The sequence below is a fragment of the Nematolebias whitei genome, chromosome 18 (assembly GCF_014905685.2).
Source record: "Nematolebias whitei isolate Nwh7 chromosome 18, NemWhi1, whole genome shotgun sequence".
NCBI classification, from domain to species: Eukaryota; Metazoa; Chordata; class Actinopteri; order Cyprinodontiformes; family Rivulidae; genus Nematolebias; species Nematolebias whitei.
In genome coordinates, this window is record NC_056515.1 from 608,801 (window position 1) to 626,728 (window position 17,928).

Sequence of the window (17,928 nt, forward strand, 5' to 3'; positions counted from 1 at the left end):
AGCCAGGAACACTGCCTTCAGGTCTGGAAACTCAGAGGAGCTGAGTAAGACAAGAAAAGAGCTGGTTGCTGGTATTAAGAGGGCCAAGGCCACATATGCACAGAGGATCAAGGGTCAATTCATCTCACAAGACTCTCGGAGCATGTGGAGGGGCATTAAGTGCATAACAGATTATAAAGGAAGGAGCGAACAATGCCCCAAAGACCCATCTCTGCCTGATGCCCTCAACAAATTCTATGCACGTTTGAAGACCCGAACAGACCACCCAGCACCAGACTCACCTCACCACCGGATGAAGAGCATCTCAGCGTGACCTCAGCAGAAGTAAGGAGTATCTTCAGGAGGATTAATCCGCACAAAGCAACTGGCCCAGACAACATCCCCGGAAAAGTGTTGAAGGAATGTGCTGATCAGCTCTGTGAGGTGCTGGCAGACATCTTTAACACCTCACTTACCCTGGAGACAGTTCCCACCTGCCTGAAGACCGCCACCATCATCCCAGTCCCAAAAAGCTCTACAGTGACTGGTCTGAATGACTATCGGCCAGTGGCCCTCACCCCGATAGTTGCTAAATGCTTCGAAAAACTGGTCATGACTCGCATCAAAACAACCATCAACATCAACAAGGACACACATCAGTATGCACACCGTGAGAACCGATCAACAGAGGATGCCATCTCCTCTGTGGTCCACACTGCACTCAACCACCTGGAGCAGAAAAACTCTTACGTCCGTATGCTCTTTGTGGACTTCACATCCGCCTTCAACACCATGATCCCCCAAACCCTGATGGACAAACTATCCACACTAGGACTAAGCCCCTCCATCTGCAACTGGGTACTAGACTTTTTAACAAACAGACCACAGTTAGTGAGGATCCACAACCTCTCCTCCTCCACCATAACCCTCAGCACTGGCTCTCCTCAGGGATGTGTGTTGAGCCCCCTTCTGTTTACTCTGCTCACATATGATTGTGCAGCTACCCATCCAGGCTGTCACATTGTAAAGTTTGCAGATGATACAGCGGTGGTGGGATGCATCACAAACAATGATGAGTCCAGCTACAGGCAAGAGGTGGAACACCTGGAGAGCTGGTGCAGAGAGAATAACCTTCACATCAATGTGAAGAAGACAAAGGAGATGATTGTGGACTTCAGAAGGAACAAAAACACCTACACCCCCCTGAACATAAGAGGATCTGCGGTGGAAGTGGTCTCCAGCTACAAGTACTTGGGTGTACACATGAATGACAACCTCAGCTGGAGCAACAACACCACCAGCCTGATCAAGAAAGCTCATCAGAGACTCTACTTCCTCAGACGGCTGAGGCGAGCTGGTCTGGGAAGCTCAGTCCTCACCTCCTTCTACAGGTGTGCAGTGGAGAGCATCCTGTGCTCCAGCATCAACGTGTGGCATGGAGGCTGCACAGCTGCAGAAAGAAAAGCTTTGCAGAGAGTGGTGAAGGCTGCACAGAAGTCTGTCGGAGTCAGCCTCCCCACCATCACAGACATCTACACCTCTAGATGCAGGAAGAGGGCTACCTGCATCATGAAGGACCTCACTCACCCAGCACACACACTTTTTGCCCCACTCCCCTCAGGAAGGAGGTTGAGGAGCATTAAGTGTAGAACCACTAGACTGAGGAACATTTTCTACCCTGAGGCTGTTAGACTCATGAATCTCTAACTAGAATAATCACTGTGAAAAATCACATCATGTTGCTGCTGATCTGTTTCATGTTGCTGCTGATCTGTTTCAATGTTGATGTGTTCATGCGTGCTCATCTGCTCACACACTCATGTTCATGTTTGTGCTGATGTTCAATGTTTTTATGTTGAGTGCTTAGTGTATATTTAGTTGATGTTTTTCTTAGTTCATATCTTAGATGTTATTACTGTTTTTCTTATACATTTTATTGTTGGATGTAACTGGGACCCTGTGTACATAATTTCGCTCCACCACATGTACCACATGAGGTGCGAATGACAATAAAGAAACTCTGACTCTGACTCAAATCTCCTGTACTCCTAAAAAGTATTTACTGACCTTTAGATTATCTCATACCCCTACATTCATAATGTAGGTAAAAGCATCCCTAATGCATCCATACATTTCTATGCTGACGACACAGTTGTTTATTGTCGAGCTAAAACTGTTCCTAAGGCTTTCCAGCTTTTGAAATCTGCATTCAACATCATCCAGACTGATTTGTTCCGCCTCAAACTTGTCCTAAATGCCGAAAAAACCAAAGGGATGCTTTTTTCAAATAGGAAGATGGCCCCAGCAGTTCTTCCTCCGATTTTATCCTCAAATGGTGTCCCCATTGAGTTTGTTGATTCCTATAAATATTTGGGTATCTTGGTCGACTCACATCTCTCTTTTAAGCTCCATGTGGAAAACTTGGTAAAGAAACTGAAAGTTAAACTGGGTTTCTTTTTCAGAAACAAATCCTGTCTAACCCTGAATGTTAGAAAACACCTTGTATCTGTGACTTTCCTTCCCTCCATTGATTATGGTGACATTATTTACATGAACGCTCCTACAAGAACCCTGCAGATGTTGGATGCTGCAGATGTTGGATGCTGTCTATCATGGTGCACTAAGATTCATAACTGGCTGTGATTATCGTACCCACCACTGCACCCTGTATTCACTGGTTAACTGGACATCATTAACTTCACGCAGACTCTCTCACTGGTACATTTTCATCTTTAAATCACTTCTTGGTCTGCTGCCTTCATACATCTCCTCCTACATGTCTCTGCGTGAGTGCAGCTACGGAGTGCGCTCTCAGGACATTATTACCTGCAGTGTTCCCTCAATGAGGACTGAACTAGGCAAAAGGGCCTTCTCCTATTCCGCTCCTGTTTCTTGGAATATCTTACAAAAAGATTTGAAGCTCTCGACCTTGACCTCTCAAAGTGTCTTTAAGAATCTGTTGGACACCTGGCAGGGTCCAATGCTGACATGTTCCTGTTGTTAGTTTTCTACATTTGTCTTGGAATCTAGCTGTTTTTTGTTTTGTTACCTTTTCCTTTTAGCCATCCTATTTGTTAAAAAAAACAAACAAAAACAAAAAAACTGTAGTATGAGTTTTTATAACTGTTTATTGTTGTTGCTGTTGTCCATTGTTGTCATCTTTCTTTGTTGAAATCAGGTCTCTCTTGTAAATGAGTCCTCGAGGCTCAATGGGATTTACCTGTATAAATAAAGGTTGATTGATTGATTGATCCTCCATTTTCATTAAAGTAATGATGACGTGGCTGTTTTCCTGACTTGAACCTTAGATCATAGGCCTCATCTTATCTGAAGAAAACCACTTGCTGAAACCTTCTGTTTCCTTAGAACTTCTGTATTAGGAAATGTGTGTGTGTGTGGAACTGAAGACCTATAAAAGGTCAGTGAATCCTTTGTTCAGGGCTTCACTTTGCACTGCAGGCAGAGGGCCCTTCGGACGCATGTTTGAGCCTCCAAAATAAAGACACTTGCAAGATCAGATCTGATCTCTTCATTTAGTCTCGGCAAGCTTATATCTCACTGTTTGTTAGTTTCCATGACATGACCCACATAAAAACAACCATCACCATCAACGAGGACCCTCACCAGTATGCATACTGTGAGAATCGATCAACAGAAGACGCCACCTCCTCTGTGATCCACACTCTTCTCACCCACCTGGAGCAGAAGGACTCCTACGTCCGTATGCTCTTTGTGGACTTCATGTCTGCCTTCAATACCATGATCCCCCAAACCTTGATGGTCAAACTACTCACACTAGGACTAAGACCTTCTATTAGACTTCTGTTGTGACTTGGCACTATATAAATAAACTGAATTGAATTGAATTTGCAACTGGGTCCTTGACTTCTTAACAAACAGACAGCAGTCTGTCAGAATCCACAACTTCTCTTCATCTAACATAACCCTTAGCACTGGCTCCCCTCAGGGTTGTGTGCTGAGCCCTCTCCTGTTCACTCTGCTCACGTATGACCGTGCACCTACCCATCCAGGCTTATTGTAAAGTTTGCAGTAAATACAGTGGTGATTGGATACAAAAAAAAAACCCGATGAGTGCAGCTACAGGCAGGAGATAGAACATCTGGAGAGCTGGTGCAGGAAGAACAACCTCCACATCAATGTAAAGAAGATGAAAGAGATGGTCATGAACTTCAGAAGGAACAAACACACCTACACCCCCATGAACATAAGAGAATCTACGGTGGAAGTGGTCTCCAGCTAAAAATACTTGGGTGTACACATGAATGACAACCTCAGCTGGGGCAACAACACCACCAGCCTGATGAAGAAAGATCATCAGAGACTCTACTTCCTCAGGCGACTGAGACGAGCTGGTCTGGGAAGCTCAGTCCTCACCTCCTTCTACAGGTGTGCAGTAGAGAGCATCCTGTGCTCCAGCATCAACGTGTGGCATGGAGGCTGCACAGCTGCAGAAAGAAAAGCTTTGCAGAGAGTGGTGAATGCTGCACAGAAGTGTGTTGGAGTCAGTCTCCCCACCATCACAAACATTTACACTTATAGATGCAGGAAGAGAGCCACCTGCATCATGAAGGACCCCACTCACCCAGCACACACACTTTTTGCCCCGCTCCCCTCAGGAAGGAGGTTAAGGAGCATTAAGTGTAGAACCACTAGACTGAAGAACAGCTTCTACCCTGAAGCTGTTAGACTCATGAATCTCTAACCAGAATAATCACTGTGAAAAAAATCACATCATGTTGCTGCTAATCTGTTTCATGTTGCTGTGTTCATGCGTGCTTATCTGCTCACACAGACTCATGTTCGTGCTGCTGTTCGACGTAATGTTTTTATGCTATTAGTGCTTAGTGTATTATTTAGGCCTGAGCAGAGAAGCGCTGCAGCACTGCGAAGGCCTATTGTAATCGCTCAGTTCATTAGACCCGAGCAATTTTTCTGTCAAATGAATTGGCCTTTTGGGAGCCTTAACATATCCCAAAACTCACCAAATTTGGCAAACGCATCAGGACTGCTGAAAAATTACGTATTTTAAGGGCATGGCAAAAATCGCAAAAGAAACGGTTCAAGAGCGCCACCTGGAAATTAAAAAAAAAACCTCTGCATTAACCTTAGTTTGTCGTAGAAGCATGAAGTTTGGTACACTTGTCCAAATCCCCAAGATGCACAGAAAACCCTCTGGCACCAACGTTGTACGATAAACAGGAAGGCGGACATTTTGGAATGCCGGTCCAATTTTCACACCTTTTTAGCGGTTTACAGCTTCCGCGTTTGAACAAACTCCTCCTAGAGATTTCGCTCAATCGGTTTCAAACTTGGCCATTTTGGTCAAAAGGCATGGGGAATGAAAAGTTATCTAAACGGTGCTTTTCGGAGCATGATGATGGGGTGGGGTCAGAACTCAAAGTTTGACATCTCGCCATGAAAAACGAAACGATAAGAGCTCCTACAAGAAAACTGTCTAAGAGATCAAACCTTCAGTGACTGATCCACATCTGGTCACTTGCAAGACTAAATGGTCAAATCATGACATCACTTAAGCCACGCCCCCTGAAAATAGGAAGTGTAAAGTTTTACGCTGAACGGTCCCTATCTGACCCCTGTGATCTAATCAGCATGATATTGTGTCCAGTGAACGAAGACATGTTAGTGTAACTTGCTTGCCAACACTGACAGTTTTGGGTGGAGCAAGTGGGTGGCACGGTGTGGCGAAGTAAGACGTAATGCCGTCACCATACATTTGGCTCTAAATTGCACAGATTTGAGCCGAGGTGCACCAAAATCAGTTTGATCGATCATTATCCACCCCTTGAACAAGAATCCATAATAAGTGGCCAATAGGCCCTTTTCACATGACGTCAGACAACTTCCGTTCTGACTCGACGCAGTGGATCTATTACTTGCGGGTCTATTCTCCCTCAGGAGACCTGTCTGGAAACTTCACAGAATTTCATTCATTCAACCTTTATTTATAGAGGTTAAATTACAAGATATAGCGTGTCAAGGAAGCCGATGTGCGGAGTTCAGCCTGCTCCTACAAAACGAACATGTCTTGACATGCCCTGCTTCTAGGCCTCAGAGTCTGAGATAATGAAAACCATGTGTGAAGAAACACATACACTTACACACCACATAAACACAAATGTATATGACACACACTCACACAACTACACAGACACACACACAGGCTCGCTTGGACACACACACGCAGAGAGAGGACAGCAGAGCAGAAGATGTCTTCTCTTTTTGATAAAAATTACCAGTTTCAGATGAATGAGAAAGATGTGTTTATAATAAATCAATAAACAAGTAGATAATCAAGTGAGATTATAAACTTTGTGATTTTAAAATGTAAACATTATGATTTTAGAATGTAATCTGTTTTAAGCTTGTTCATGTTGTTGATTGTTGAAAGAAGGACCCCGTAGTTTCACGAATGTTCTAGAAGAAGTTATACAAGCAAAGGTATTACGCAATGGAAAGCCCCAGAAACAGCTCTGAGCAAATCAGGATAGGACAACTCAAGGATGACTAAGCATAATTGAACAAAGTACACCCAGATTTTAATATGCATGAGGAGTGACTGGCAAAACCTCATAAGAGGCCTGTAAGATCGGACCTAAATCCAACCCAGAAGGGTTGGGTTTGCCTGATGGCATGATCGGTCTGGAGATGTCAGTCAAAATCTTAGGCTATATAAACAGAAGTTTCTGTGAAAACTCCACTGTTTGGGACCCAATGCTCATGTGAGGAGGCGATGGATAGGACCCGGGAGGACCACGAGATGATTGTGGAATAATAGGACAAGTTGGACTGGCTCAGCTGGAGAAGAACTAGGGTGAAATCCATTGGAATACGCTTCTTTTTGGAACTATTCATCAACCCATCAGCCCGGATTATTCCTAAATCCTTTTTCTTCAATTTCAACTAGACAGAGGACCAGAAACGGTCCGCATCCAAGAGAGATGGGGAAATTTGCCTCTTGCTAATTCAGGAAAATGGTAAGAGGACGTTTCTCAAACTTAGTCCTTAATAAAACCTTATCCCAAATTAAGCAGCAGCGTATGAATTGACAAGCAGAAAAATCAATTATATTATAAATTTGGTTGCTCAGAGTTGCAGAAGGGTCTTCTTTGTAGTGAGAAATAATGTGTTGGGTCAGGTAGAGAGAGTAGGTAAACTGTATGGGTACTTGTGTTCCTGAGTGAGACCGGGTGTGGCCAGCCGGACTAAAAGACGTCCGAGGCCGAGCAGAGAGGAGTCCAAGGGCCTGTCTCAAGCCCATCCACAGGGATGGAGATCTACCTTGCCCAGGAAAGGTCAACAACTGGAAAGGGACTAAGGAGTGAAAGTTATTTATCATGTAATCTCTTTGTAATCGAGTGTAATCATTATTGTGCATACCGCTGCTCCCCTGCAAAATTTATTGATTAAAGCAAAGCAAAACGTAAAATTCTGGATTCTTATTTCAACACCCCTTTTGTTCTTGGAAGTGGAAAACTTGGTTCAGAGAAACAACAGAAGCACGGGATGTTTTAAACGGTTTTATTAGCTTTTAATTATAAAACAACATCCATGGCCTTGTGTCTAGGCTCTAAACAACGCCAGATCGATTAACAATTGCATCGCTAAATCAGGAGATGAGCTACCGTTAACTTGCGCTTCCTCGTCTGCTAAACGTCCCCACTCCTGCTGCTAGGTCGGGCGAGGCACGAGGTGAGACTTTGGGTGTGGTGCAAGGATCGGAGGTAGTTAACAGTCTGGGTGAATCATCTCAACACAGCCTTAAAACTACTACTAGTGTACAATCGCCAGGCACTTTTAAATATTAGAGACTTTATGCAGAACTTATCAATTAACTTTGACAAACATTCTCAGCTTCCGCCACTGCCGCACCTTGCCTCGGTGCCTACCTGTTTATGGCGTTCTCTCACCACGCTGCCCTCCAGGAGCCGCTGACGTCGACGACGTGGAAGGAGAAGCGGACTTCATGTCAAACTCCGGATACAGGATTTTAACTTCCACGGCTTTCACAACCAGCAAACAAGGGATTCCTATCTTTGGCTCCGGCCGGTTGTCCCTGACGCCAGCTGCCCACGCCCCCGCTACCGGCTCTTTGGGACCCGCACCCGGGGCTGCGTTCAGGAGAACCTTCGTCCGCTTGTCCGTGGATGTCAGCAAACTGTTAGTCACTCCGTTCGTTTGGCACTGATTAACATCAGATCACTAACTAACAAAACATTTATCATGAATGACTTTTTCTCCTCTCACACACTGGATTTTCTTTTGTTGACGGAGACGTGGATGAGACCAGATGAGAACAGTGCCTTCTCGGAGCTCCTCCCACCTGGCTGCTCCTTCCTCAGCTCCCCCCGTCTCACGGGTCGTGGTGGGGGCATTGCCTCAGTTTTTAGAGACAATTTCAAATGTAGACTTCTACCTGCCAGAACATATTCTTCTTTTGAGTTACAGCTGTTCGTGGCTGAGCTGACACAGCCTGTATTATTTGGAATTGTCTACCGCCCACCTAAATATAATAAGGACTTTATTCAACAATTTTCTGAATTTTTAGCTGACTCCATCCCCAGATTTGATAATCTGCTTATCTGTGGAGATTTTAATATTCATGTTTGCTGCCCGTCTGATCAGTTAGCCTCTGATTTTATCAATCTTTTAACATCTTTTAACTTAACACAGTCTGTACATGGGTCTACTCATCTTCTTGGACATACCTTGGACCTTATTATATCTCATGGGCTGTCCATCTCACTCTGTGAAACATCTGAAACAGCCATCTCAGATCATTTCCCCATCATGTTGGAGTTTTCAGCCCCCCTACCAGTCAGTAGGCCTGCCGTTGCGGGTCATTGGCGTCGTATTTTTACTCCTGAGACAGCGGGACTGTTTACCGCTGCTTTTATGGACTTTCAGACTTTTGTTTCTAATGAACTTTGTCCAGATGGCTTCCTTCTCTCTTTCCAAACCACTTGCTCTGAAATTTTAGACTCCATCGCTCCTCTTCGGTTTAAATCCACCAAACCGAGAGCTGAACCGTGGTTAAATGACGCCTCTCGTGCTCTCAGGAAAACATGTAGGAAAGCAGAATGACAATGGAAGAAAGACAAACTTCTTTCATCTCTTAAATTTTTGAGAGAATGCCTTATAAACTACCAGAGATCTGTAAAAGAGGCAAAATGTCTATATTTATCTGGTTTAATTTCAAATAACTGCCATTGTCCTAGAGTGTTATTTAACACAATTAATTCTGTTATTAAGCCAGCTGTGCGTATTTCACCAGATGCCACAGCCACTAACTGTGAAAACTTTCTAAAATTCTTTCAGGATAAAGTGGCCTCAGTCAGACAGGTCACTAGTTCTGTTGCTCCTGACTCCTCTGTTGCCTCTGTAGCTCCAGTCGTGTTTGAACACTTTCAACCAGTGTCTCTTGCCACTCTCACTGATGTTGTTCAACACATGAAGCTCACTAATTGCCCACTGGACATTCTTCCCTCCAAGTTTTTGAAAGAGGTTTTTAATTCTGTGGGTTTCTGTATTTTAACATTTTTAAACTCCTGCCTTCGTCTAGGAATTGTCCCTGCTGCATTTAAACATGCTGTGGTTAGGCCCCTTCTTAAAAAACCTCACCTAGACCCATCACTTTTATCAAATTTTAGACCTATTTCGCATCTGCTTTTTTTAGCTAAAGTCTTAGAAAAAGTTGTTTTTATGCAGTTACAACCTGTTTTAGAAAACCATGGTATCTATGAGACATTTCAGTCTGGATTTAGAACCCGTCATTCTACCGAATCAGCCCTGTTAAAAGTCCATAATGACATTTCCATGTCCATGGATGTCAAGTGTCCCGTTGCTCTGGTGCTGCTGGACCTTACAGCTGCGTTTGACACAGTGGACCACGCTGTCCTGTTGTCTCGTCTCCAACATTATGTTGGAATTTCTGGTACAGCTCTCAAGTGGTTAACTGCTTATTTGACCAACAGAACGTTCTCTGTCATGTTGGGTAATATGTCTTCCTCCACTGCCCCTCTCTCTTGTGGTGTGCCACAGGGTTCTATTCTTGGTCCTGTCCTCTTCTCATTGTACATGCTGCCCCTTGGATCAGTGATAGCCAAACATAATTTTTCTTTTCACTGCTATGCTGATGATGTACAAATTTATTTACCAATGAAACCTAAAAACAGTAACCTTCTCACACCTTTCGTTGATTGTATTGCCGACATTAAACAGTGGCTTCATCTTAATTTTTTGTTTTTAAACGAAGGAAAGACAGAATGCATTTTCTTTGGTGATGATGCTCCCTGTAACTTTGGTGCTCTGACATCCAAGTTCAGATCCACAGTTAAAAACTTGGGAGTGACATTTGATAAAGACTTAAAGTTTGACAAAAAATATCCTCTGTAGTCAAGGCTTGTTTTTATCAGTTACGTCTTTTATCCAAAGTTAAGCCTTTTTTAAATCGTTCTGACTTGGAAAAGGCCATCCATGCTTTTATAACTTCAAGGCTCGACTACTGCAATTCCCTATATGCAGGAATCTCCCAATCCTCCATTAGACGCCTGCAATTGGTCCAAAATGCTGCAGCTCGACTTTTAACAAACACCTTCAGACGTGAGCACATCACCCCTGTTTTATTTTCTCTCCACTGGCTTCCAGTCGATTTTAGAATTAAATTTAAAATTTTATTATTCACTTTTAAAGCTCTTAATGGTCTTGCCCCACTATATTTGTCTAATCTTGTAGCTGTCCGTGAATATAGGAGAACACTGAGATCTTCTAATACATTTCTACTTTCTGTCCCAAAGTCCAACTACAAACGATGGGGTGACCGGGCCTTTTCGGTTGTTGCACCCAGACTCTGGAACCATCAACCTCAGGACTTGCGCACCATCACTGACATGGAGCATTTTAAATCTAATCTTAAAACCTTTTTATTCAGGCAGGCTTTTAATACCTAGTAGGTCTTTGACAATTTTGCTATGTTTTAATTGTTTTTGTTTTTAACTGACTGATTTTTTTATTATTCTTGTTTGTTTTTAACTTCTGTACTGTGCAGCACTTTGTGCACCTTTTGGCTGCTGGAAAGGGCTCTATAAATAAAGTTTGATTGATTGATTGATTGATTAAAACTAAAACTGTCCTAGGAAACGGCTGTGGGTAATACCTGAGCCATAGGATTAGTTTTGAGACCCGTTGGAGGAGAGGCTGCGGAGAGGGCGTGGCACGTGTCCTGTGCCTACCTCACTCGGGAAAGCACAGCAAGCACAAGGAAAGGTTAATAAAAACTGTATTTACGTGTTCGTTAGCCGTGGTAACGTTATCCATCATTGCAGTAACTTTAGCCACAGTAGCTAAAATATACAACACACGTTTAAAGGTTTACTTTCTATACTAACGTTAATAAAAACAGTATTTAAGTGTTAGTTAGGTAACGTTATCCATCATTTTCAATTGACCATTCTGTAACTGTGTAAGGAAACAGCCTCCAAATGGAAAGTAAGCTAGCTAGCAGCAAAAGGTAGCTAAACTATACACTGCTGCTGCCTGTCAGTGCTGTAACATTAAAATGTTTACTTTATCTATTAATCCAAAAAAGTTCAATCTGGTCCAATGGACATTCAAAAAAACAAAAAACGAAAAAGCAAAAAATGTAGATACGTTTCGTCTCTCATCCGAGAGACTTCCTCAGTCTGAGGTGCTGTTTTCAGCTCAGTCTCTTAAATAGCACCTTCTCAGAGTGGATCAACCAGTTTGCTGCTGACAACCAGAACCAGCTGATCACATGCTCAAGAAGGACCATCAGCCTAACAATGGATCATTAGCACCTGATGGCTGTTTACTGTTCACAGAGGGCTGAGTGATACTAGCAATCACAGCATTGTAAGAGGGGGACAGTTGAACCCGGAGGCCTCCACCCCTGTTTAATGATGGACGGTTTCTTTTCACAAAGATGGCCTCCTTTACTCTTCTCTCAAACCATCGTTCCTCTCTGTCCAGGATGTGAACATCTTCATCCTTGAAAGAGTGACCACTGGCCTGAAGATGAGTGTAGACCGCAGAATCCTGGTCTGATGATGTTGATCTTCTGTGCTGGGCCATCCTTTTGGCCAGTGGCTGTTTTGCTTCCCCGATGTAAGACTGATCACCCTCCTGACACTGAACAGCATACACAATATTACTCTGTTTGTGCCGGGGGACTGGATCTTTGGGATGAACCAGTCTTTGCCATAATGTATTTTGGGGTTTAAAAGCCACTGGGACATTATGTTTAGAAAATAAACGTCTCAGTTTCTCTGATACTCCCTCAACATATGGAATGACCACTGGTCTGGGTCTGGGTTCCTCCTTTTCACCTGATGGCTGACTGGAGTCCTGTTTGGGTTTCTTCTCTGCTTTCAGGAAGGCCCAGTTAGGATAACCACATTGCTCTAGAGCCTGTCTTGTGTGGGATTTCTCCTTCTGCCTGGCTCCCGAGTTAGTGGGGATGCTGTCTGCTCTGTGATACAGAGTCCTGATGACTCCTAACTTGTGCTCCAAAGGGTGATGGGAGTCAAACTGCAAATACTGGTCTGTGTGGGTGGGTTTGCGGTACACCTCAGTTTGCAAATGTCCTCTATCAGAGACTGAGACCTCACAGTCCAAGAAAGCCAACCTGCCATTTTTTTCATCTTCTCGTGTGAACTTGATGTATTTATCCACAGAGTTGATGTGGTCAGTAAAATGTTGGACTTCCTGAGATTTGATTTTAACCCAGGTGTCGTCAACATACCTGAACCAATGACTTGGTGGTGTCCCTGAAAAGGACGTCAAGGCTCTCTTTTCTACCTCCTCCATGTACAGGTTGGCAACAATAGGAGAAACTGGACACCCCATAGCACACCCATGTTTCTGCCTATAATATTGCTCCCCATATGTGAAGTAGGTTGACTGCAGGCACAGTTTCAAGAGTTGACACAGTTGTTCTGTGGAAAGTGTAGGGGAAAACCACCTCCACTTAAAAATATATCATTCATGTGTTTGTGTTTTAAACTGTTAAAATAAGATGCATTTATTCCCTTGGGAACGAACAGACTTTATTTTACAGGTGTTAAACTCAGCTTACAAACTCCTTAGTTGACACTAATCTAATTTAATGAAAAACTGTTATTGTGTTAACTTCAATTTCAATGTGAACTCATTTCCCACAAAACGGACAGATCGTCTTAATGGGAGCTTGTAGTTCATTTTGGCCTCGAAGTGAAACACCTACCGAGGAGTTTACTCCCAGAATTTTCCCATGGAGATAACAGTTTTAAAAGAATCCTTTGTTTCAGGACATTCTCTTTTCAGGAGATGAACAGCGACACCTGTTGGGCGAACATTGCATGTTTTTCCACAGCTTCAGAACTGAATGTTTCAGAGAAAATGTCTGTTTAAAGTAACCTCTCTAGGATAATCATGTTTATTTTTCTCCTTTTTAAAAGAAGTGTGACTTTTAAAGGCAGGCAGCGAAAATGGACTGTTATTTTATATAAAACATGACAGAGTTTATGAACCATATCTCATCCGGTGGGAGGTCCTAAGTAAATCTGTAACACCCAGACAGACATTTCACCTCTCAGTTTCTCTACACCACTTCTACTACACACTTCACCGCTCCTTATACATGAAGCCACTTCAACTTCTTCCCTAGTGAGATGTCCTGGGAAGAAGCTTTTCTGCAAATGTCTCAGGATGAGAGAACCTGGCATTAGAGTGAGATCCTAACCAGAGACATAGCTGCAGAGTGATAAAATCCCAGCTGACTTCAGAGCCAGTGGCCGGACCTTCGTCCCTCCAACGGTGATCGGTGACTTTTGAGGACACAATCCGCCTTTCAGTCACCGGAGCATCTCAGGCCTTGCTGGTATCATCATAAGCAGTTGTGGACATTCTGACAGTTTATTCTGGTGAGAGAGACCCTTCAATGCACCTTTCTGGTGATCATACATTAACAATAACATTAATTTAGACACAATTGAACTATACCCCAACAAACCAGTCCAAAATTCTGCCTTTTATAAAAAGTTACACTGAATTTAATATTCAAGTAACCTTTGACACAAGGTAATTTTGTTATTAATTTTTATGAATAATCTTCATCAGCTATATACATCAGAATATTATTTTTGTAACAAAATACATAAAATTCACTAAAAGTGTGATTATTTTGGCCTATCTGTGTATATTAACTGATTTAATGCCTTTAAACACGAGCAAGAATTCACGTTTCAGTTACATTTGAGGGTAGAGACTGATTTATTTTCCTCTCCAAGAGGTGGTGCCCGCATAATGAGGTTATTTGCATAATAAATGCATATCTTATGAGCTTAACTCATAACTAATAAATTATATAGATATCCGATCAAAAAATCCCTCAACAAAAATGTGGTCCTGCTGCTCAGAGTGGTGTCTGATTTTAATTTTAAACTGACCACCTCTACTGCATCATCAACAGGAATGCACGTAAAGAGTGATGTGACATCAAAAGAGACCATTGTTTCATCAGTCTCCATGATGACATCCCTCACCTTATCCACAAAGTCCATGGTGTTCTGTATGTGGTGTTCTGAGCTGCCAACTAAAGGGATGAGTAGAGACACCAGATATTTGGAAACATTGTAAGTGACAGAGTTAATCATGCTGACAATTGGTCTTAAAGGTACACCTTGTTTGTGGATTTTAGGTAAACCATACAGACTAAAATACCTAAAATTTAAAGTTTAAAGACATCCAGGCTTTGATGTCTTCAAGACACAACAGAAGTGTCCTAATTGAGGGGGCATCTTTCTTTTTAGTGGCATATAGATCTGACTATCATCAGCGTAACAGTGAAAAAAGATCCCATGCTTTCTAAGGATTAATCCCAATGGAAAAAAACAAGTCTAAAACAAGTCTAATATTATTATGAATAGAGATTGTCCTTTCAGAAAACCTGATTGAGTGTCACTAATTATATCTGAAAATCCTTTCTTGCGACTAGCCGCAATAGCATCAGAAAAAAATATTATAATCTGTATTCAGTAAGGTAAGTGTCTTTTATCTTTGCCTGTTTTAGGGATCAGAACAATCAGTCCATGTTTCAGACTTGGCATCAATTCTCGTTTATCAATACAATCCAATAGGGCTTTAAATAGTATTTTCTTTATATTTTCCTCCCCAAAAAATTGTAAAAATTTACAATGAGACCATCAGAGCCTGGGGATTTATTTGAGGCCATTTTCATAATAAGAGTCCAGCTCCTCCATTTTAAATTCAGCATCACAATTTTCTTTGAAGGAAGTCTCAATCTTAGGTATCAGAGTAGAAATGTTATTAAAAAGACACTCGCAGTCTTCTTCTGAGTATTCAGATAAGTATAGTTCAGAATAAAACTTAAAAACTTGATTCTCTAATATTTTAGGATCTTTACATTCATTCTCATTTATTAAAAGACTTGAGATGCAGTTACTCTGCTGTCTGTTACGTTCGAAGTTAAAGAAATAAGAGGAGTTCTTTTCCCCTGCCTCAATCCACTTTGCACGAGATCTCACAAAAGCACCTTGTGCTCGGTCCAAATAAAGTTGATCTAACCTAACCCTAACCTTAACCCTAACCATAAGTGTAAGAGTAGCCATAGCGTGAGAGTAGCTGTAGGGAGTTAGTAGCCAAAGTGTAAGAGTAGCCGAAGCATCAGAGTAGCTGTAGGGCCTTAGTAGCCAAAGTGTAATAGTAGCCGTAGCATGAGAAATGTAGGGAGTTCATAGCCGAAGTGTAGGCGGTGACTCAGACCTGCAGTGCATGATGGAGGAGTGATGCTCTCCGTACTCCTCCTGACTGAGTTTGATGAACGGCTGTTCCATGGACAGACCTCCTCCCTCTGCTCCCGCCGCACAGATCCTGCTGTTGAAGGAGTCAGGAGGATCGCCGGAGGTCTCTGGAAGAATTGGTTCTGCCTCCTCCACCTCCACTCTCCTCTCTGGCGTCTGAAGACAAAAATGGCTTAAGTAAACCAGACGACAATTTGTTTGAAAGGCTAATTAACACTAAGTAAAACTAAATTAGTTGAGGTGGTAATTAATGATGGCCACGTATAATTTTTTTTAACTTGTCACTCATTCTCACAAATTAACAGGTTAGCGTGAACACACCCAAACTCTCATTGACTTCCATCGTATCTGAGCTCAGAATTTAGTCTTTAAAACAGGAAGTACAGTAAATATTTTTAATTTGTCATATCTGCTTAATAAAACACTGTAGAGAAGGGCTATTCAAGTAAACTGCTCTGGGGGTGGGGCCACAGTTACTGAGCGCCAGAATTTCAGGGGCCGAACATCCAGCTATTAACGTTATGTAAATCACATTCATACCAGTGGCAGCTAGCCAATAGAGGGCGCCAGGGCACCGCCCCACCACACACCACATTACCTTGAATAAGATCTAAAAAAAATGAAATAAAAATAAAATAAAAAAAATAAAATAAATAAATAAATAAATAAAAATATACTATATATATATATATATATTATATATATATACAATATATATATATATATATATATATATATATGTAGTGAACTAAGCCTAAGGTCAGGATTTGACCTTAAGGACCATATGGGACATAACTTGTCATTTCATTGATTTGCATCCAGAAATACAGGTTGACCCATCCTGAGACTTTCTTTTCTGTTATTAATCAAGTAAAAGAAGACTATTTTCTATTATCATTACTATTTTACAAATGTTTGATAATCAAATTGTGTTTTAGTTCAAACCATTTTAAATGTTGAAGTGAACTAATCATTTAAATCAACTGTGAAACAGTAATAATGATTCTTAATCCTCATTCAAAGAAGAAATCAGGTTAATATGCATTGTCTGATTTTCTGTCTTCAATGAGCGAAGTTGTAAGTGTGTCGAAGTTCAAGTTTCGGTCAACTGAAAGTTTACTGAAAAGAAATGTCATATTTAACTTTTACAGCAAGTTACTGGAGAATTGACTCCACGAAGTCTGGTTCCTTCATAATATCTTTCTGTTTGTTCTTAAACAATCTTAATCTTTTCCTTGACTTTTCATAACACCTTACATCACAAAACACACCTCTGTTTTGGTCCATCGACCAATCAGAAACTCCCAAACGAACCGAAAGTAGAGCCCTTTAAATGTTGGCACTTCCTAGTTCAACCAGAGAGTTTGGAGTTCCAGAATGCAGAATGCTGGAATGCAGCATGCTCAATACAGCTGCCACTAAGCTGAACGAGAGGAGATTCTGGGAATTATGAAAGTCTGTTTTGGATGACCTCCACACGACTCCCGAGGTTTTTAGCTGCTCTTACGGAGACACTGAAAAGGTGGCTCGAAGTGGGACTTCACGCCGGAACTGATATATCTTCAGAAAAGGTAAAAAGTCGATCTTCAACCGAAAGTGTACCGTTGGGGACAAGCTGATTTCCAAAGGAGCGTGCATGTTCTGGTTAAAACATAAATTCCCTCACACATCTCTCTCAAGATAAACTTCATCTTTCCATCTTTAAAACTCTTCTATCTGCTAAAATCATTCCAGATATTTTTAGAAATGTCTGAAGCAAAGTTTTTCAATCACCGCCGTGTGGTTGACGTCTGCTGTGATTAATAACGTTTGTCGTTCTGATGGAAGTGAGAAAACAATCGCCGTATTGTTCACTTCCTGTAAACTGATTAATAGCTGTCGTTATTTTCAATTTTTGCCAATTAATGTAAATGTGTGATGTGTTAAACTTGATTATGTTAATAAATGACCCACTGTCGTGGTGAGTCAAAGATAATTAACGTTTCCGTCCACATTTTTGTTAGATTCAATGCACGTACATTATACAGTCCAGAAAAATGAAAGAATCCGTTTTAACAGTATGAATATATCTCATGTATATGTTCTACTACAT

At 41.8% G+C, this 17,928-nt stretch overlaps 1 protein-coding gene across 1 annotated transcript in view; it reads right to left on the bottom strand.

Annotated features, from left to right (window-relative positions):
* The window catches only part of wdr91 (WD repeat domain 91), a 125,149-nt gene that overhangs the window by 82,851 nt on the left and 24,370 nt on the right, over positions 1–17,928 (bottom strand). Inside the window, exon 9 of the mRNA XM_037691775.1 lies at positions 15,799–15,992. Coding sequence (XP_037547703.1) covers positions 15,799–15,992 — 194 coding nt within the window. The remainder of the gene's footprint in view (positions 1–15,798; positions 15,993–17,928) is intronic.